A 22,089-nucleotide genomic window follows, 5' to 3' on the forward strand; every position below is an offset into this window, starting at 1 on the left:
TTAAAGAACAATAAATGCACTGCAATGAGGATGTTTTACACACACAGAATATATAACTTCTTTATATAATATTAACACAGATATAAAATAAGTTATAACTGTTCCGGCTCTCTCCCCACCCCTCCCCAGTCATATTAGCATTTCAGCATATACAGAGCAACAAGGACTGTAATCTCTCATCCCAGACATCAACAAAAACAAGGGGGAGAGTAAAGGCATAACTTGAACAGAGAGAGAAGGAAACAGCTTGGCCCAGGATCTTCAGAGTGGGTAACGTTTACAATAATTTCCCTCAAAATAATTGTGAATAATTGTTGGGGTGGGGGCTTTGACAGACATACAGAGGGATGCTGGGGAAGTGTGGTGGCTGGCGGAAGCTGCATCTTATTCTTACCCATGCATTCCTTGCTTTCAATAAATGGACGGAACAAGGAAGTGACAGAGAGACTTGCCGTTGTAAATCGTACATATAAATGCAGTGAAAGGCAAGACACTGAACAATGGTTTGGAGCCAGTGCTTTCTTACCCCCACCCCCCCACCCCCACAGCTCAAAATGCCCTCTGGAAGGCAGCACCTGAGTGACGGGAATTTTAAACTGCAGCTGGGGGCGGGGGGGAGAGGAGCAAGAATGGAAAACTCTGTGGGCAGAAATCCTTCTACTCACAGAAATGCTGCACTGGATCCAAGGCATTATTAGTCCAGGCACGGCAAAATGAACATTTGAAGCAGTGTGAGGAGCTTGGCCTAGTTCTAGGGGCAGAAGATGCCAGGAAACACTTGCCTCTACTTTGGTACCTGCCCCGGAGTTTGCTATTATTTCTGTGCAAGAGGCTTGCTAGTCCTACTTGCCTCTCACACTTTCTTTGGCTTGTGCTATCATTTGAGACTGACTAAACTCCAGCTCCACCCTGCTCAAACTGAAATGTCACAGAATCCCAACAGCATTTGCAAGTGGGCAGAGAGATAACTAGAAAAGGATTCAAGGCCCTAAATTGAAATCCAGAGTTTCCAAAACCCTGGGAAGGCCTGCTTCCTTTTCCTCAAAGGTCAAATGTCAAATGCAATGTTAAATACCTGAAAAGGGGGTCTTGTCTGCTATTCTCTCCCCTCCCCCCAAGTTATCCTGAAGACAAAATTGTACCACGAGTAATCAATAAAAACACAGCAGACAGGCAGGAAGACTGAACAGGAACTGAAGACTGTCTCAGAAAAAATAATTTTGGCCATGTAAAAATGCTTTAGATTCAAGTGCAATTTTTAAGCACCACTCTCACCTAGAGGTATGTTTCAGCTCAGGTTTTAGCTTGGGGCCTGTCAGCAATTACAATGCATATCTACAGCTTGGGGACAAATTCAACAAGAATTTCACAAGCCGGGGGCACTTGACTGAATGACAGAAGCCATCGTCGACTGTATCTCTATATAACACAGCCTTTGCCACTCCTTCCATTTCCACCATCAGTTTCCTTTTATATTAACATAGATTGGGAAGCAAGAATCATATATGGGAAGAGTTAATTGCATATCTTCATGAAAAAGAACTGGACATGATTTTTGCATCCAGTTGGTCTTCACACAGAGAAGTCATCATAACTCAAAAGGTGACCTCACAGCTGAAACATACAAGAAGCATATTCCCTTTCCTTCCATTTCCCCCCCTCCCCCAATCTCTTATTAGTAGGCTTATCACTCTGCTAATTTCCTCTTAGTTGGCGGGATGAGATGGGAAGGAAGCTCATTCGGGAGCTCATGACCTTCCAGTTTGACCTTTATGAGATGATTAGCCAAAGCAAATTCCTCATCATCCAGCATCCCATCTTTATCAATGTCAGACAGTTTCCATATCTTGCCCAGCACTGTGTTGGGCAGCTTGGACCTCACCATCTCCTTCTTGGCATTAGCCCCAGTTACCTTCCCATCCACAGGTGACAACGTGTAGAAGATCTCATCATACATGGGCTTGTCCCTTGCCACCACCCACTCTGCATCATCAATTCCTTCTCCTGCCCCTTCGCCGTAGCCGTGTCCAAATGGGCCATGCAGGGTGCCTTCAAAGGCTCCCCCTTTCACCATCTGGACAGGCCTCTGGGACTCTTCCTGGCGCACCAGCACCATGAGCTGTGCAATGTCACTGGCTAGCATATCCTCCACAGCATCCAGCAGTTTACTCTTAAGGGGCTGGAACTTGCTGAAATCTTGAGCCTGCAGCTGCTCCTGAAAGAGAGAGGACAACACACTGTGGTGAGCGCTGTTCCCATTTCATGTACAGACGGAGGTCACAATGAGCCAGGAAGGCACCATCACTGACAGTTTGCAGCTACACACTGAACTCAACTGTTTTGATTCCACCGAATATTCTGACCCCCCTGAATGGGGGCAGGAAAGAAAGAGGTCCAGGAGAGCTTTCTGCTGTCTGCAGTGTGCATTACTGTCTTAAAGAGAAGGCTTTTTCAGAGACTTGAGGCCTGTGTACACCCTTCTTTTGAAAAAGATCTGTGCCAGGGAACCCATCTCCAGATTATGCAATATTAGGTACTAAATTGTGACCAGTGTTCCCTCTAAGCTGTGGAGTCTTGTGAGCAAAAATTCTACTTTGTGAGCTACTGGCATTAAAGTTGTGAGCAAGCGATTCGGCTACTACATAAATCAGTCTGCTCTGGAGACATCCTTCCTGAGCTGAGACAAAAACGGTGAGCTAGCTCACACTAACTCAGCTTAAAGGGAACACTGATTGTGACCTGTACAGATTATGGAAATGTGCTAATATTTTTAAGAATATGATTTTTGGGGGGCCACAGCTGTATCCTGCAACATTTCTGTAGAACCTAAGCACACATCTACAGATTCCCTGACTAGAGGGTCTAAAATGTGGGTCTTCCAACATCATTTCAAGCAGCAGAAAAGTGATGTACCATTCTGATTAATGTTTGGTCAAGAAAAGGCACCACATTATTCTGTCGCATAAGGAAAGGATAATAAGCTACAGGCAATAACTCTACACACCCCAGCATGGTGTAGTGGATACAATACTGGACTAGGTCTGGGGAAACCCAGGTTCACTATGAAGCTCACTGGATGACTTTGGGCCAGTCACTTGGTCATGGCTTAGTGGTAGAGCATCTGCGTGGCATGCAGAAGTTCCCAAATTCAATCTCCAGCATCTCCAGTTAAAAGCTCTAGCAGGAGGTTTTACAAAAGACCTCTGCCTGCAACCTTGAAGAACTGCTGCAAATCTGAATAGACAATACTGACTTTTGCAGAGCAAAAGTATAAGGCAACTCATGTATTCTGACATGAAACTTACTGGATGATTTTGGGCCAGTCACATATCAATCTAACCTACCTCACAAGTTTGTTGTGAGGATAAAATGGAGGAGGAGAATGCTACATAAATCACTTTGAGCTCCCCGGAATTAAAAAAATGTGATGAACAAATCCCCACGTTACCTATTCCTATGGCATCCAAACAGATTTATTGACATTTAAAAACTAGCTTCATCCAAGAGACCAGTTTCTACAGTACTGAGCTTTCTAGACTAAGAGCACTTTCATTCTCTTATTAAAGGATAAAAAAGAATTAAAACGTTTATATCCCATGTTTCCTCTTGGTTCAAGGCAGCTCACAATAATAGTTAAACATCCCCAGCTAAAACCAAAGGTAAAATAGCAGGCCCGAAATCCCTCCCCCTCTCCCGTTTACAAGATGCCTGCTATTCAACCCCTGGTGAACCGGCAGGCCTTGCAGCACCTTCTGAAGCCCCACAAGGAGGGGCCTGCTTTCACCTCTTCATGGAGCCCCTTACACGTAACTAGAGCCATGAGGGGAAAAGCCCAAGCCATAGTCCGTCCTAGACAGGCCACCCTATAAGTCGTGGGAGAGCCAACCGATGGCTGCCTGTTAGCTGTGGCTGGCACACAGGGAGACATGGAAGGCAGTGGGCCTTCCAATATGTAGGTCCTCAATGCTGAAGGGCTTTACAGGTCATATCTAGCACCTTGAATTGAACTCAGAAACAGACTGGCAGCCAGTGAAGTCATTTCAAAATCTGTCATGGTGTTCACCGCAGCTAGCCCAAAAGTCTTTTGTGCTATTTGTTGAAGACCCCCTGCCATCAGCTAAAATAGCTGGTAGGTAAAGCTGTTCAAAGTCTATGTCATGGAACACAGATCTATAGATAAGAACATAAGAGATGCCAATGTTGGATCAGGCCAAAGGCCCATCCAGTCCAACACTCTGTATCACACAGTGGACAGAAATACCAGTGCCATCAGGAGGTCCACCAGTGGGGCCAGGACATTAGAAGCCATCCCACTGTTGACCCCCCCCCAAAGCACCAAGAAGACAGAGCATCACTGGCCCCAGAGTCCCTATGTATACCTTGTGGCTAATAGCCACTGATGGACCTCTGCTCCATATGCTTATCTAATTCCCTTTTGAAGCCATCCATGCTTGTAGCCACCACCACTTCCTGTGGCAGTGAATTCCATGTGTTAATCACTCTTTGGGTGAAAAAGTACTTCCTTCTGTTTTTTCCCCCAACAGGGACAGACATGTTAATAACTAGTTGACTCCCCCCCCCCTCTGAGGCTTTGAAGCAGCCAACAACAACATTTTTTTTAAAAAAAAGTCCCTCACTACTCATTCATGAGGAGTTGGGAAGCAAAGGCTGAATAAGATGCCAAATAGGTGCTAAGACTGAGTGCTGCATTAACATTGTCCTACCATCTTGCAAATGGGGGAGGGGCTTAGTGAACTACTTTCTCATACTGTTACACATTATGTTATGCTGCTCACCAGAGGAAGTTGCCCAATCTTTAAATACTTAAATACAGTGTCTGGAATTGTGAGCAGGCAAGGCAGATCTTTCTACAAACCTGAAAAGGGCCCGAAGTTTGCCAAAAACATTGGGGGCTTTAAAAAAAAAAATACAAAAGTGATAAAGGAACGCCCGTAGCTTTAAGCAACAAGTTCCCTCAGTAAGTGGCTGTTGCTAGGCAACCACAGTATTCCATGGGTCAGTAAAAGGCAGGGGGCCTTTGAGGGAGAACTCATTAGGTCCAAAGCTAGGGTTGCCAGCTCCAGGTTGGGAAGTTTCTGGAGATTTTGTGGCAGAGTCTGAGGAGGGCAGGGTTTGGGGAGGGGATATAATGCCACAGAGTCCACTTTCCAAAGCAGGCATTTTCTCCAGGGGGTCAGATGTCTGGAGTTCACTTGTAATTCTGGGAGATCTCCAGAATTCAACTGAAGATTGGCAACTCTAGGCCTGGCAACAACCTCTGCGTGACTTGATACCACCCAGCTTGCATGACTCAACTAGACCTGGTTGCTTGCTACTGTTCAACAGCAACCACCCAATGAAAGACAGTGTGGTACAGCAGTTAGAGTTTCAGGGCTGGGTCTGGGAGATATAGGTTTGAATCCCCAGCTTGCTGTGGAAGCTCACTGGGTGATTTTGAAGCAGTCACACACTTTCAGCCTAACCTACTGCACTAGGTCATTGTGCAGCTAAAAAGGAGGAGAGGAGAAGAATGTAAGCTGCTGCTTTGGTCCCCCACTGGGGAGAAAGGTGGGGTATAAGTGAAGTAACTAAATAATAAATATAACTGAAGATGGGAGGCAAATAAAAGTTAGGTTGGTGAATGACTGAAATTGGAGACCAGGAGGCAAGTAAAGGGGAAAGAATATGGGGGTTGCCGGGGGAGGGAAAAGGGAAATAGTGTGGGGAGGGGGACACAGGGGAAAGTGAGGCACCCCTTCACAAGTCCTTGAAGTTTCCTTATCATTCAAGTGGGCTTGGTCCAGTGGCTGGCACTACACAATTGGGCCATAGCTGGCTAGGTAAAGGATACTGGGGGGTGGGAGGGAAAGCTTAAGACAGAGGGGCAGATAAAGGCATATTGGCTGTTGAGTGGGAAGGAGACAGGGTTGCCAGCTCCAGGTTAGGAAATTCCTAGAGATTAGGGGGTGCAGCCTGGGGAGGATGGGGTTTGAAGAGGGGAGGGACCTCAGAGAGGTATAATGCCATAGACTCCATCCTCCAAAGCAGCCATTTCCAGGGGAACTGGGGTTGCCAACCTCCAGGTGAGGACTGGGGACCACCTGGAATTACAGCTGCTCTTCTAATGACAGAGGTCAGTTCCCCCCAGAGAAAACGGCAGCTTTGGAGTCTAGATTCTATGGCGTTATACCCTCCTGAGGCTGCTTCCCTCCCCAACCTTGCCTTCCAAGGGCTCCACCCCCAAATTTCCAGGAATTTCCCAACTTGGAGCTGTCAACCCAAAGGGGAACTGAACTCTGTAGTTGGAAAATCCACTGTGATTCTAAGAGATCTCCATGTTGGCAAACCTAGAAAGAGAGAAGGAAGCAGGAAAAGTGGAGAAATCATACGGGGGCTTTCAGGAAAGAGAAAGAGGAAATAGTGGGATGGGGGAAATGAGACGCTTCCCACAAGTCCTTGCATGTTCCCAATTGTATGTGTACAAAAGCCAGGACACCTACTACTGCCTCCCACATAGCTTAGCCTTGCTTCTAAAAATGTTCTTGTCTATTCAGCCTTGAGACTGCTTTACCTCTGCCTGTCCAGTGAAATTGATCTCTCCTCCTTCCCCAAACCTTTATAAGACGTCTCCTTCTGAAACTATGGAGGATATGGACTGTTTCATCTTGAAAGACCTCACTAGTCACTACATATACATCTACCTACCTAGTAGACAGATTTACACATCTGGCAAGTGATGGCTTTTAGCCTATAAAAGCTTATGCCACAATGTGTGTGTTACATTGTTTTAATGAGTCATGGAACTCTGCTTTTATGAACACGTAACTAAAATGGTTCCACTGCATGGAATTTAAGAACTATGGCAAAATGTTTCTTGTACCTGGACCACATTCTCTTGTGGGTTAAAAATATTCCACCTAACCCACCTGCAGAAGAATTCAGCTCTCCTATTCAGAGCTATTATAACAGAGCTGTTTGTCCCAGTTCTCAGATTCCCTACCATATCTGGCACTTACCTGCATCTTTTTCAGATTAGGGAAGTCTCCTGGTGAAATCTGATGCTCCCGCTCAAGCCGTGCATAAATCTCACCCAAGTTGTTCACAAGCTCTTTCTTCTTATTATCTTTTCCAAATACAGATGGCATTTCTTTCTTCAGTGAGCTGATGATGTAAGCATGAACCTAGAAGCATCGAAAAAGGCAACATAATTTTTTTAAAAGTATCAACAGGATAAGTAGAAGAATGTGTTTAGGTATGGTTCAAATGGACAGTCTAAAGATGAGTGAGATAAGAATTGTAAGCATTCATTACTGTGAAATGCCAGAGAAATGAAATGAAGAATGTTTAGTAAATCCTTACAGAGAAAAAAACAAGGAATGAAGTGAAGTACAACCAAGCTAGCACAGAGAGACATTTTAGCCACATTAGATATAGTTAACCACAAATTTACACACCCGTCTGCATGACCTGTTTTCTCACTCACACTGTCACCAGCAAAAGACTTATAGATCAGGGTTTAATTGTGGTTTAGCTAAGGGGAAGGAATCAATTCCAATTTCTCCAAAATCTCCCTTTTATTTCTGAACACCCAGTTAGCTTCAGAAGACATAGCTGTGGTGTCCCCTGAGACATCTGGGCATGCCCCTGGGATAACCCACCTTGGCTAGCCGTGCTCGTTTAATGAGATCGTTCAGTTTCCGAAGTGCTGCGTTGCGAGGAAGACTCTGGATATCTCTGAAGAGGTCTTGCTCCTCTACCTCAAATAGCTTGCGATTATCTGGGATCAGCAGCGGGTGGGACCAGAAGGAACCAATGTAGACCCTGATCACCTCGGGAGTATTGACAATCTTCCCTAAAGACCACATGAGAGCACCATAAACCCTCATAAGCTGCTGTGTCTCAATCTGGTCTGCTTTGTTTAGCACTACCCTCATCTTGTCCTCATGGTTCTTCAGTGCTTTGATGACCTCTGAGAATTCATCTGAGATATCTAGCTTGTGGGCATCAAAGAGGAGAATGATACGGTCCACTCGCTCTGCAAACCACTCCAGGACAGCAGCAAAGTCATAGCCTATTGGGAAAACAAAGAAACAATCCCTTAAAAATATAGGCAATGTCATTCACAGCTGATCTTGAAAACAAAACCAATAGCCATCACATCACTAGCTTTGGAGGGAGACAGTGTCCTGTGGGTTTTCTGAGAGGTGTTCTAGCCTACTTTTAAACTGCATTAAGTCAATTACCTCCTCCTGACCAGCTGATGAAAGCTAAGAAAGCCACTTACAAAATTGCTACCTTTACACAGAAGAGAGACAAGTATATTTCAGCAAGTAGCAACAAGACAAGAAAAGGTAACCCATGAAGGTGGCGATGCTAATGCAAGGGGAGTGGAAGCCTTGATATGCCAGTACCAATGTTCAATAATAATACTTATTATATGGCAATGGGACCACTATGCATAGTTGCATTTATTATCATAGCCTAGATATTTTATGTTGTATTGTAAAATGTACTTTAGGGACAGGAGAAATTGACAAACTAAAAACACATTCTCAGACCTACCTCACCAGCAAAGAAGTCCTTAGCACAGGACACACCTACCACGGCACCAACACCAGACCCATGAAGGTGGCGATGCTAAAGCAAGGGGAGTGAAAGCCTTGATATGCCAGTACCAATGTTTGAGATCAATAATAATACTTATTATATGGCACTGTGTGTAGAATAGCCAGGAGATCCTAAGATTGTCTAGCAGATCCTAGCTTTTTTAGTGTTATGCACCACTAGGTGGTGCGCTGACTTGCTCTGAAGGCAAGAGACACTTCAGAGGTGGTTTGCCATTGTCTTCCTCTGTGTCATGACCTTGGTATTCCTTGGAGGTCACCATTCCAAATACTAGCCAAGGCCGACCCTGCTTAGCTTCCGAGATCTGGCAAGATCGGGCTAGCCTGGGCTATCCAGGTCACGGGTGTTCGAGATCAGGTCACCACTTGTGTCTTTCCATCCTTTTGGTCTAGAGTCTCACAATTTTCAAAATGGCCACATTCTGCCAAGCAGATGAGTATGTTTAACACACCCACCCAGTTTCATTAGGATAACCCTTTTTGCAGAAATGCCTTTCCCCTACAAACATGCTTAGTTAGTAAGATCATAGGAAGTCCTGCTCTAGATACCTCTGACTTTGGCAGAGAAGACTACTCCTGGCTGCTGCCTGTCTCATTGCCAGTCACAGTACCTCATCTGTGGAAACACCTTCCCCAGAAATGTGCACTTAATTTGTATTCTTATCATTTAGGCACCAATGGAAAGATTTTTTCCCATGCCTTAGGCTAGTGAATAGGGGTATGCAAAAAATCCCACCCCCCCAATTCAGGTCTATTGGACCCAAAAAATATTGGTATTCCCGAATACTTATATCAGTTTTGTGTTGGGATTTGGGTAGATATTTGGGAAACCTGAATTTATTTGGCTCCTATACCCCTCCCCCTCTCTATTCCTTCCCCTTCTCTGACAATCATCCCATTCCCGCAGCTTTGCTTATTCCCTTCTCCTGCCACACCTTCTCCATCTCTCTTCTTTCTTCCCCTGCTCCTTCTGTTACTTAGAAGAGAAGATTGGATTTATACCCCGCCCTTCACTACCCAAGGGAGTCTCAGAGTGGCTTACAAACTCCTTTCCCTTCCCCTCCCCACAACAGACACCCTGTGAGGTAGTAGGTGGGGCTGAGAGAGCTCTGACAGAAACTTCTCTTTTTCAAGGACAGCTGTGCCAGAATTATGGCTTGCCCAAGGTCATCCAGCCAGGTGCAAGTGGAGGAGTGGGGAATCAAACCCGGTTCTCCCAGATTAGAGTCCGCGCACTTAACCACTACACCAAACTGTATGTCTCCATCTGGTTTTCTCTCTTTTCCCCTCCTTCCACACCTATTGTCCCTTTTTTCTCTTTCTCCCTCCCCACCCCATTACTGTGTTTCTTTTTCTTCTTTCTCTCCATCAGTTACTCGGATCCTGCCTGCTGCTGGATCCGTCCCTGGCTTGCAGAGCCTGTCTACAGCCGTGGGGTGTAATCTCTCTCTCTCTCATTGCCTGCTTTCTCCAGCCTGCCCTCCCACCAGCCCCGGCCAAGCTTTTAGACCAGAGCACCTCCAAACTTTTCCTCCCAGCCCTGTTGCAGCCCCATCTGCCCAGCACCCTTGCAGGAGGCCACCGCCTGACAGTGACACTGCTGCAGCCAAGTGAATCCATGGGACCTGTTGGAGTGCAAAGACTGGGGCAGAGGAGACTTTGCCCCTGATAGTCCTGCCACTGCTGACTCCATTGCAAGGTCCTGCACTAACCTCTTGCAACCCAGCAGTGGGGGAAGACTGCCCAGCACACCAGCAAAGAGCTGCCCGCAGCTCCACCACCTCTGGACCCTAGAGGCCGGTGAGAAGAGAAAGGGATGGCAGGGCTGGTAGCAGCAGCATTTCACCCCTGTTCTCCCTTCCTTAGTGTTGCTGCCTCACCATCTCAGAGAGTCTGAGAAGAGACAGGGCTGGCAGCAGCCAGAGTTGTGCACAGGTGCTGAGGGGTTTTGGGGGTTAACCCCCCACCCCCCTTCACTGCTGCTGCTACTGATTCCAGACCCAGTGAGGCTCCCAGCCTCTGCTGCCGGGCTGCTGCAGCTTCCTCCACCCCATTGCTGGCACGGCTTTCGATCTCAGCCCGGCGTGGCTCTCAGCCTCTGTTGCTGGGCCCGCTGCAGCTTCTACCCCCCACCCATCACTGGTGCCACTTTTGATCCTGGGCCCGACACATCCAACAGATGATGCATCCAACAGAGGAGGTAGGAGCATTCTCTGCACATGCACAGAGAACACTACTTCACTTTTGGGGAGATTTAAACACCCTTTTTTAAATTTTCAGATTTTTCTGCACACCCAGGGCGTCCCCTGAGTCCATAGAAAAACCTGTTGAGGAAGAGTGTACCCCCATCTGTATATTTAGAATCCCCTGAGTCCATAGAAAAACATAGAAGAGTGTACCCCCATCTGTATATTTAGAAATCTGCATATAGGGGGCACAATTAGATATATAGATATCTATTGTGCAGTTGCTCTATTGGTTACTGATTAGTTTCTGGGTTCAATTCAAGGTATTGACTATCATCTACAAAGCCCTTCTTTGTCTAGGACCCACAAACCTGAAGGACTGCCAATATACTCCCTTAAAATGGGTAAGATCTGCAGCTGCCTCTACCCAAGCATCCTGTGTTGTGGCTCCCACTCTGTGGAATGGCCTGCTTGAGGAGGTCAGGAAGGGTCCACACCTCAGCCTTTCTGAAAAATGTGTAAAATGGAGCTGTTCAGGATATTTTTTAATTCAAAGGACTTGAACAATAGAAAAATGGAATTATTCAGGAGAACTCATTTACAAAAGGAAGCGGATTCATTTATGAACACATGAAGCTGCCTTATACTAAAAGAGAACTTTGGTCCATCAAAGTCAGTATTGTCTACTCAGACTGGCAGAAGCTCTTCAGGGCCTCAGGCCAAAGTCTTTCACATCACCTACTGCTAGATCCTTTTACCTGGAGATGCCGGGGACTGAACCTGGGACCTTCTGCATGCCAAGCAGATGCTCTGCCACTGAGCCATGGCCCCTCCAATGGCACTGTTATGCCATGTCTTCTCATTCCTTTTCCATTGTGTTACATTTTATAATACACCTTGAGTCTCAGCAAGAAAGGCAGTATAAAGAAATAGGAACATGAATAACCTGCAAAGTTCATAGAAGGCTTAGATGGGCAAACAAGAGGCATGCACGGACATCCTACTCAGCCCCATCCCACTCCTGTACAGGTACAAGAGAGAGGATATAGGAATCGCCCTGTCTTTGGAGGAAGTTTACATCAGCAAGCCTGAAAAAAGTTACTGTTGAAATACTACCACCTTAGTAAGTTGTATGTAACCAGTCTAATCAGGAACTCCTACTCCAAACTAAGAGCTGCTTGTTTTTCTTTTGGAGAAATAACTGCCCAGAGGAACACTGTGTGGATATCTTGGCTTTGTAAGCATTTCCGCAACAGTGCATGCCTTACTGCTTTCTCAGCCAAGACAGATGCGGACGTCTGATTTCCAGAACTAACATTTACATTAAGACTAGGCAGAATACTCCTGCTTCCATTTTGCAGGAGTATTTCATTGTAAACCAGAGACCCCAAATCAGATTTCTTTACACTTTTGAACATTAGGGATAATTTCAGTGCTGGCACTACAGACAGTGAAACAAGAACAGAATTATGCTTCAAGGGTGAGCAATTCTTTCAATATTTAAAAACTAGTTCTAGGAACAAACCACCCTTTGTTTACTGGGGAGCAGTCTCTGTACTCTTGGCCAGATTTTTATGGTGTGCATGTTCCACATTTCTCAGCTAGTCAGGAGTCAGGTTCTTAAAATTCTTCAACAACAATTGGAGGTAAATATTACTTATTTTGACTTCTGAAGATAATTGATCAACCTAAGATTAGGCAGTAAAAGATATTCTGGCTTAAGTTACCCAGGCAGGACATTTAATGCTCAAGAAAATACTATTTTTATCATCAATTATGCTACATATTGACTAGCTAAATGGCTTCTACAAACAAACACCACGTGTCCTTTGGTGTGAACAAGTAAATGTTAACATCTGTATTTATGTGCAAATTAGCTGGCCTCAGAAGCCTTTTACATTACATCAGTGCATAAGATGTGATAATTCTCTGACAGTAATAATATTAAATATAACAAGCAGCATAATGCTGCTAATATTTAAAAGTGTCCCAACCACTTAACAGCTCTCTCTAAACCTATGCATAAGATATAAATTTGATTTCATAACTCTTCCTATTTATTTCTCCTTATGCTCCAGCATAGTTTTCCAGTCCTCTGCACCTGATCTTCTGCCTAGATCTTCACCCTTTCCCTAGCTTCACACCTTTTCATTAGCAACAAACTACACTTGGAATTCCCGGGCAAATTTGCCTTGTAGCAAATGCCTTTCTGTAAAAAGATTTCTGCCTGACTTCCTTTAAGAGATTAACTTTTTTTTTTTTAGTTTCGCATTGCTTCTTTTAACTCACAGTTGTTGTCCTTCTTCAAAGAGGTCTGCTGACGAAGAATTTATGCCGGTAATCCGGCTCGATCGGCCACTATAGAGTTGCTTGGCACTTGCCTTCTTCGTGGGAGGAGGTCAAAGCCCAATTCAGCTTCTTCCGAAGCTGGATTACGCCAACCTCACACTCCCTCTAGGGCGCTGCTGCCTGCTTGTCCCCCCCCCCCTCGCTGGGGAGTGATGCGTTGGGCTGTGTATTGCCCAAACTGTCGAAAGTGGCCGTCGCTCGCTTTGCACGATCGCGAAACGCTTCAGTCCTCCATCTTAGCCAGACCGGAAGCCGAACTTGATTAATTCCTAATTCAAAGTGTCAAATCCTAATGGGTTCCTACTGCTCCCCCCCTTACCTTTGCCTTAAAGGCTGTAAGTCCGAGTGCTGTCTTTTAAAGACTGCGCAGAAACTGTCACAGATGCTATTAGAATAAGGAATTATATGCAGATAAAATTTGTATTATGCCAACTGGACAGCACTTCTCCCATTCAGAAACAAGTCTCCTAATGGGAGACAGTGGCAAGCCGGCCACCAAAAGTAACACGGAGTTTTCAAAAGCCAGTTTATTATTGGACAGTTCTTCAAATGCGAGCAATAGAAAGGGTATAGGAGGATGCTTTGGTTTCCCATGAACCTACATGATGACATACTCCATGAAAGGATCAAATTCAGACATAATTGGAGTTTGCGGCACTGTGGCTCCATGGAAGAGCGACTGCTTGGCATAAGTTCCCACCAGGCTCAGCCCCCGGCATTTCTATTTAAAGGGTTTCATCTGGTAAGTATTGGGAAAGATTCCTCTGCTTGCCACCTTAGAGAATGGTGTGAGTGAACTGACCAGTGGCCTGATTTTGTATGAGGCAGCTTTGCATAAAGGCTCACTCAAGTCTTATCTGAACCAGAGGACAACTGCTCCTCCATCCCAAAATCCGCAAAATTTTTTTTTGGGGGGGAGGAGCAGGGGAAATGCATCTTTCTAGCACAAGGCCTTGTTCTTAGGCCATATTTATTACCAGCATAAAAGGTATATGTGGAGATGAAACACTTGAACAGCATGTAGCCCTTTATTGGCCCACCATGAGACAGCCTTGAAATTAAGGATTAGCAGCAAGAACTCAGTGCTGTGCTAATATAAAGCTAGTGCATTGCAGTTATCAGGATTATTGCTTCATCTTGTGGTACAGGGCAGGTATGGCAGCAGTGCTGTGCAGAGAGAGCAGAATGTCTAGCAGCGGCAGCAAACGGAGGAGTTAGTACGCATCAGACAAATGCCTGACAATTCTCTGCCCTCCCCCTATTCATGCACGGTGTGGCTTGACTGACTTGCATGCCCTTGTGTGGTCTCCATTGTATGGGCTGCTGAATACCAGAGGCTGCCAAATCTACATCTGACCAAGAGTCTTGTGACTGAAGCATCTCCATCACAAGACCGCTTTCACTCAAACAAACCAGTTTCTAGTTCTTAGATGTCATTAAGGAAAGTATTTCAACATTCTTAGAGCAGCCATGAAAAGTGTAAAATATAGAAGTGAGAGCAATTATATGAGCCCGAAGACCCACTGAGCAGTACTTTAAGAGTACTATTTAAAAGGGCATAATTTCATTTATGATTGCACTGTTTACTTAACAGCGCACTCCTAAACAGAGATATACTCTTTTAAATACATGGGGTTTGGGATTCCATTGTTAACTGTCTTAGGTTTATATTACTTGACATTTGCCTTTTTAGGTTACTATATGAATCCAGATTCACAGTATCTGTGAATGGCAATCTAGTAAAAGTACTCCTGAGAATAGGCTATGGTGAGGATTAGTCAATTAAATGCCTGTACAGCACTGTATAGCCCATCTCAAAGTGTTTATGAACAAAGCAGCCAACGTTTTAGCAAAGCAGGCAACTGCTGTGGAACAAATACCTCCATATCGGCATCTGTGCCGACTGCTATAACCCACTCCTTTGGCTGGAGAAAATGAAATGAAACACTTGTTAATCAACAAACAGACAATGCAAAAGCAACGATGAAAAGAATTCTCCAAGAGGATGCTTGAAAATGTTTAATGGCATGATTTGCTGGTAGGTCATTCCATAGGTGACATTAATGGGCCAAATCCTTGGCTGGTAAACTTACCCAACAAGGATTTGGCTATAAAGACAGCTGTATCAAACAGTCTCAAAAAAGCTTGCAGAAAAGATTTTAAAGTGTACCTACTTAAATATAAAGGTCCTGAATATCTGAAGGAAGTCTTCAGGGATCATAGTCAATAGGGAGAACTAACCTGCAGACTGCGGTGCTTGACCTGGACAGAGGGCTGTGATGCAAGGAAATCTGCAACGTTCTCCCCCACACCCCTGCCCAGCACGGCATGCCAATGGACTTGGCCAGCATAAATGCAAATTCTATTTCACATGCAAAGATGTGTCATACTCAGCTTAGAACTTTCTTGTCCTTACTGGGGAAGAAGTGGGGGGGGGTCACTAATTTTCTATTTTAATCCTTACAAACTATTTCAGTGCTCCAGGGGTCAAACAGAAAGACAGGGAGAGGGACAGGTGGCCTTATAAGAAGAGGGAACAGCTTGATGAGTTTTGCTACAAGGTATTTTACCTTGCCACTTTCTTCTGCCTTCATAAGGCCCAGACACTACGGGGATCATTAAGAGGTCATAGCCTTCCTCACTGTATACTAAACTAAGTTTTCATGAAGAGCTGGGGTCTCAAACTGAGAAAAGGGCATTTAGGAAGGAAAGCACTAGGCAGGGGAGCAGGAAGCATTCAGAAGGCCAAGGGTTAAGGTAGATTAATGGCTTGCAGGTAAAATTCTGGGCCGTTCCACATAGCTATGCATTTCTGCAGAAACCCAATTGCTGCTGCAGCTGCAAATGCATCACAGTAGCAATGGGGCTTCCCTATGCCAGGTTTCCCCACATTTTCCCCAACACCAGTCGCCATGTGACTATTCCACCATACTATGCCATCAGGGGCTTCAATGAGCCCCCCCCCCTCGGGTTTCAATGATCCCTGGAGAAAAAGTGGGGACAAAGTGCAGAAAAGGCCCATGATGCGGTGGGGAAGCAGGAAAAAAAGTCCTGCTTCCTAACAGCATTGACCCTAGGGCAAATAACCCATATGGAAAAGGTCCCAATTTGGCTGGACGAACATTTGTTATAGTAAAGTTTAAAAGAAATATAGTCTTAAAATTTTTTATGCCAGCTCCCAGATCACTGGCTATTTTCCACATGGTACTAAAAACTGTCTTTACATAATTGCATACTTTAGCTCTGCACATGAAGGAATTATATTATGTTTATCCAGCACATTGGCATATCAATATGGAATTCTTACTGCACTAAACTACAAAGCCTTTGAACAAGATATTCCAAGATGCTACCTAAGTCCGGACCACCACCATAAACTTTTCACTACTGCCTCCTTAAAGCTGCATAGCATAGCACTGCACCCATACATATCCAACATCAGTATCTAATCCAGTTTGCTATTAGCTATTCAATTAGATTCACTGGCCTGCTTGATTTCATTTACAGAATTTTAGAGATGTTTATAGAGTAATACAAACTTTTACAGGCCTCAGAACAAATCCATCAGCAGTGACTAGGCCAAGCAAGACCCTGCTTGTGTGACAGCACTCAACTCGGCAGGCAGCTTAGCTGCATCTCTCAGCTACAGCTATATTTCAGCATAGCCGTCCAAGGAGAAAGAGGTGATATACTCAAGCACAGAAATCACGTTGAAGAAATGGAAGCAAACAATGCATCCTAAATTAACATGGGGTTTTGCCTAGCTTTGGTTTCCAGACATCCATATCTGGATTAAGCAACAGACGTATGCAAATAAGCCACACTATCATTTCATACTTAAGAGGGTGGACTGGACATTTGGGGGGGAAATGCCTGCCCACTGAACATAGCACATCAGGAAGGCACTCACTTTACCCATGTGCTGGGTATAATACAAAGCAGAATAGTTCAGGAGGGCTTTTTGCAGTGGATGGCCTATTTTCCTGGGTCCGTGTTCGTCTTGCAGTCTGGCCAAATGGGCTTGTATTTTATCACCACAACCTGCCTTGAGTACATTTATTCAAGAAAGGTGGTCTAAAAACAGTTTAAATAAGCAAAAAGTCTTTACTCCAACAAGCTATTTAGGCATACAGATGGTTGTTCAAACTTGGGAGCATTCAGAAGTACTCTACCTGCTTGAAGCAGTACAACACTTACTTCTAAATTCTACTTGATCAAGATGCAGACATATCATCCCCCTTCGAGAGCAATTACAAAATTTCACAGGCCATTCCAAAGCAAGGCCCGTGACTAACCAATACCATCCTGAGAAAGCTCTCAGGAATACCTACTTGACTTCTGTGCATGTAAGATTTGAAACAGGCTTTAAGCCAAACCCAGACAAATGCGCCCTTCTCCCATAATTAGAAGCTTCCTTCCCTTTACCTCGGCTAATTCTTTGTTTCTCCCCAGAAAGGATTCCTGGAGTATCAATAATGCTGATGCTTTCTAGTACCGGATTTGGCAGTTGAGCACATACAAATCTAAAAGGAGGAAAAAAACAAGAAAATGAAATGACATCTGAGGAACGTGGATAACATTTTGAATAGTCTATGCCTCTTCCCATCAATTACCTTCAAAACTCACCATAAAGCATTTTGGACATTGACTGTTTGCCAGACAGTCAGTGTTTGAAACCACTGTTTGACATCAGGTGAAATTTAATTTCCGTATTTGACAGGCAATCTACAAGGCTATTTAGTAGTTGACAACTATTGCTGGAGTCTGACAGAACACTTAACAGTTCTCTTGGTTTGTTTACTCAGGTGTCAAATATGAAATGCCCTGTGTTGTCATGGTGAAAGCCCTCCCCATCTCAGCATCAGATTTTGAACTCAACATTTAAATTTGTGATTGTGTGTTTTCCATGATATATCACTGGAATTGGAGCACACAAAATACTAGAAATTCCAACGTGTTATTGTTTTTCTAATGATGTCTGTGTATTTACTCATTCATGAAAAGATCTAGCACCATCAGTGTCACTTTCATATGGGAACAAGAGGGCTGGGAAAGAGCTTGTAGGTCCTCTACCAGCCCAGGTCCAGGCCTCAAGGCAGGCATTTCCAAAACAGTCCAGTCTACACCATCCAACTTATTTGTTGTTGTTGTTGTTCAGTCGCACAGTAGAGTCCGACTCACACGACCCCATTGACCAGATCCCGCCAGGCCCTCCTGTCTTCCGCCGTCCTCTGAGGTTTGCTCAATTTCATGTTCGTTGCATCTATGACACTTGTCTAACCATCTCATCCTTTGCCGTCCCCGTCTTCTTTGACCTTCAATCTTTCCCAGCATCAGGGTCTTCTCCAGGGAGTGCTCCCTTCTCATTTGGTGGCCAGAGTATTTGAGCTTCAGTTTATAGAAGACTAAAAACCTGAGACAAGGCTAAACTAAGCAGGAAGAGCTGTCGCACAAATCTGAAAAGTGATTATAGGTAAGTAGAGGTGACTGACGCCAGCGCCAGCCAGTACAGGCAAAGGCAACCTTCCACATCTGCTTAGTTCTCACCAACATGGGTGGAACTGCAGACTATGGGTAGGGGCTTTCAGGATAGAATGTTCGCTCATGCCAAGCTGAATTCCTCCCCAACCCCCAAATGCCAAACGAAATACCTGTTCAGTGGACCTACACTGAGATGGATCCTGCGTATGTAAAGTTCTCCCACCCCATTGAAATCGGCCTATTGCATCAGATACCCTTTCACTGAGCGGGATCTAGTGTCTTGGAAAGATTACTATGATTAATGAATTGTTTAAACAAATTAAATGTAGGTTTTATACTGACAAGTCCATGCCTCATAAATGATGTCTGTTTAGGAGATTTCCCCCCCTCCCCAAGGGTTACTTTAGGTTTCTCAGCAAGTGTATTTGTTTTTCCTTCTTTTAAGCATTCCCCTGCAGGAGCCTGACCTCCACAAACTCAGCCAGTTAGCATCTGGAAAACAGCACTGTGCTAATTAAATTCCAGAAAAAACAAAAGTGGCACATTTGGCTCTGAAGTTAAAACAAAACAAAACACATATCTCCCGGTGCAATGCCTGAAAAGTGCACCCCAAAGGAACAAACAAATACACTGTGCAGACTCTAAGACAGGGGTGTCAAATATAAGGCCCAGGGGCCAGAACCGGCCCATCCAGGGCCCTTACCCAACCCACAAGCAACTGGTATGCATGGAACTATAAAGTACTCCCCCTTTTATGGTATCCCTTTGGGAAAAACCTAGTCTTGTATATAATTAAACGCATTTATTGGGGCTTTTATGGGTTTCCCAGTAAATCAATTGCTTTCACTGCTAAAAATCAATTCCTTTTGTTTGTATTTTGAGTAAAAAATAATATTGTTAACTGGGTTTACATGTGTCCTTTATAAAATTTATATGCCCAGTACCTGGCATTACATTTTATGGCACAGATGGCCCAGCCCGACAGAGTGTCATTTATGTCAGATCCGGCCCGTGTAACAAATGTGTTCGATGCCTCTGCTCTAAGAGAGCAGGCTTCTTCTGTGCCGGGACAAATCTGATGATATGCCTGCAAGTAGCCACTTAGGCAGTTTTCATTTCTGATCAGGATACTGCAAAGCTCCAAGTCACTCTTGCAAAAATAACCTCAGACTGGAATACCTGCACATGTTTAAAGTAAGATCCATGACTGAGTTTTCACTGAACATGTATCAGGAATGAAGGAAAATTCCTTTTAGAGAAACTGTACACTGCTGCCACCTTTGCTGCCAGTAAAGTTTTTAATAATGGCAAAGACGAAGCAGTTCTGTACCATTTCCATACAGGCAGGGGTCTTGTTGTAGAAAAAGAGCTGCCGGAGCTCATTAGCATAACTCATTAGCATAACTTATTTGCATATGCCACGCCCCCTGACATCACCGGAAGTGACAGAAGGCCACACCCCCTGACATCACCGGAAGTGTGTCAGAAGGCCCGGCTACTTACCCTCCTGCTTCATCCTCATTCCCAAACGGAATGAGGATCGAAGCAGAGGGCGGGGTAAAGAAGGGGGCGGGGCTTCACCATGTGACTGCCCCACCCCCTAGAGGTTCTCTTCCGGAGCTCCGTACCTGAGAGCTCCCCCCCGACTAGAGCCCGCTAGGGAAAACGGGCCACATAGATGCTTGCCTTACAAACGCTTCAGTGCTTGATCTTAATCCCACCCCCACCCCAATGTTAAAATGCAAGCGTTTGCTGCATTTCCATAGAGAATAAAATTTGCCTTTCTGCCGCTTGGCAATTGTGGCTTGTAGCTGTAACTGGCGCTCGCCTGCGACTTGTAGCTGTAACTGAGAGCCAGCTTGGTGCACTGGTTAAGAGTGGTGGACTCTAACTGCCTAGTTATTTGGATGAAGCATACTTGGTATGCTAAGCAAGCCAATCTCCCCCAGTTCCGCATTCTCAAAAGTGAAAGTCTGTGTGTTCAGCTTCATTCACCTGAGGGGCAGGGGCTGATCAACCCTTGCACGCACCGTCCATATATCTATATCGCTAACTGAACGGCTTGTAGACCACTGGCTCTCTCTATAGACTCAGCTAGGGCAGATACACTGCTAAGCAACCCAGAACACTCGGGTCCAATCCCAGGGGAAATGGGAAGTGTGAAGACCATTGCAGCTGAGCCCCGGGGGAAGGGAAGGAGTGAAACCAGAGCAGTGAATGGAGGAAGAAGAGTTGGTTTCATACCCCATTTCACTACCTGAAGGAGTCTCAGAGCAGCTTACAATCACCTTCCCTTCCTCTCTCCACAACAGACACCCTGTGAGGTAGGTGGGGCTGAGAAAGCTCTGAAAGAACTGTGACTGATCCAAGGTCACCCAGCTGGCTTTATGTGGAGGAGTGGGGAACCAGACCCGGTTCCCCAGATAAAGTCCACCGCTCTTAACCATTACACCAAGCTGGCTCTCAGTTACAGCTACAAGCCACAATTGCCAATTATGTCCAAAGACATAATTTCAGCTCATCCCTCCTGTTATTCTGTCTGACAAGCAGGGGCATGACATTTCAAGAACATTTGCCTTGTTGGATTCTGAGGCCAGAACAGAATACTTGGGCTATTCCTGATACAGATTCTTACTTTGCATTCTCTACATTTTAGAGCTGGAAATTCCCACATCTGCAATCCATCCTCAGCCAGCACCTTCCTTTCTGCTCTCAAACATACATGATGACTTTGGTCACAACTCACATAAAGTAACTTAAGCCACTTTTCAACCGAAGACTAGAGCTGAACTGGAAGGAGGAAGTGCAAAAGGAATTTCACAGAATTATACAGCCGTCAGAATATATTTGGGGTCAAGGAGAAGCTCTCCTCAATTCACACTGGATAGGTAAGCCAGGATAGGTTTTTTGCATCCCCTTAGGTCCCTCTCAGGACTGACTTCCACCTATTGTTCTGTCAACTATTTCTGTCATACACAAACTGCAAGAACCAACTGGCACCTGGATTATGTAGGCAGAATGGTGTTTTCTGTGGGTGTGTCTGGTGGACAACTAAACCCTCACACCAGATTAAAGGGATTGGGTATATAGCACAGAAACGCCAAGAGCAAAGAGCAAGGCACAGAAGGCATTTTACTGTGCTCTCCCCTGGCATGGTATGCATAGATACACAGATAGGAAGCTGTGTTTCATTTTTAATCACTAAAAGAGACAGGAAACTGACAGTGAAACAGGATTTTAATACCTTCTTGCTCCAGACAAGGCTCCTGAGGGCTAACTCAAGCACCCAAAGACTCCCCCGTTAGCTCCCTCTCATACCATCCACACCAAACATTAGATGAATGTAAATCATGACAGTTTGGTTCACTGGGGCGCTCGCCTGCGACTTGTAGCTGTAACTGAGAGCCAGCTTGGTGCACTGGTTAAGAGTGGTGGACTCTAACTGCCTA

At 45.0% G+C, this 22,089-nt stretch overlaps 1 protein-coding gene across 1 annotated transcript in view; it reads right to left on the reverse strand.

The window, feature by feature from the left end:
- Positions 1 to 570: 570 nt before the first annotated feature.
- The window catches only part of EHD3 (EH domain containing 3), a 40,774-nt gene continuing 19,255 nt past the window's right edge, over positions 571 to 22,089 (reverse strand). The window contains exons 3-6 of the mRNA XM_015413746.1: positions 17,585 to 17,682; positions 7,659 to 8,071; positions 7,017 to 7,181; positions 571 to 2,215 (exon numbers count right to left, since the gene is read on the reverse strand). Coding sequence (XP_015269232.1) covers positions 1,688 to 2,215; positions 7,017 to 7,181; positions 7,659 to 8,071; positions 17,585 to 17,682 — 1,204 coding nt within the window. The 3' untranslated portion in view covers positions 571 to 1,687. The remainder of the gene's footprint in view (positions 2,216 to 7,016; positions 7,182 to 7,658; positions 8,072 to 17,584; positions 17,683 to 22,089) is intronic.

Source organism: Gekko japonicus, unplaced genomic scaffold, assembly GCF_001447785.1.
Source record: "Gekko japonicus isolate JY-2015 unplaced genomic scaffold, Gekko_japonicus_V1.1 scaffold710, whole genome shotgun sequence".
Classification (NCBI taxonomy): Eukaryota; Metazoa; Chordata; class Lepidosauria; order Squamata; family Gekkonidae; genus Gekko; species Gekko japonicus.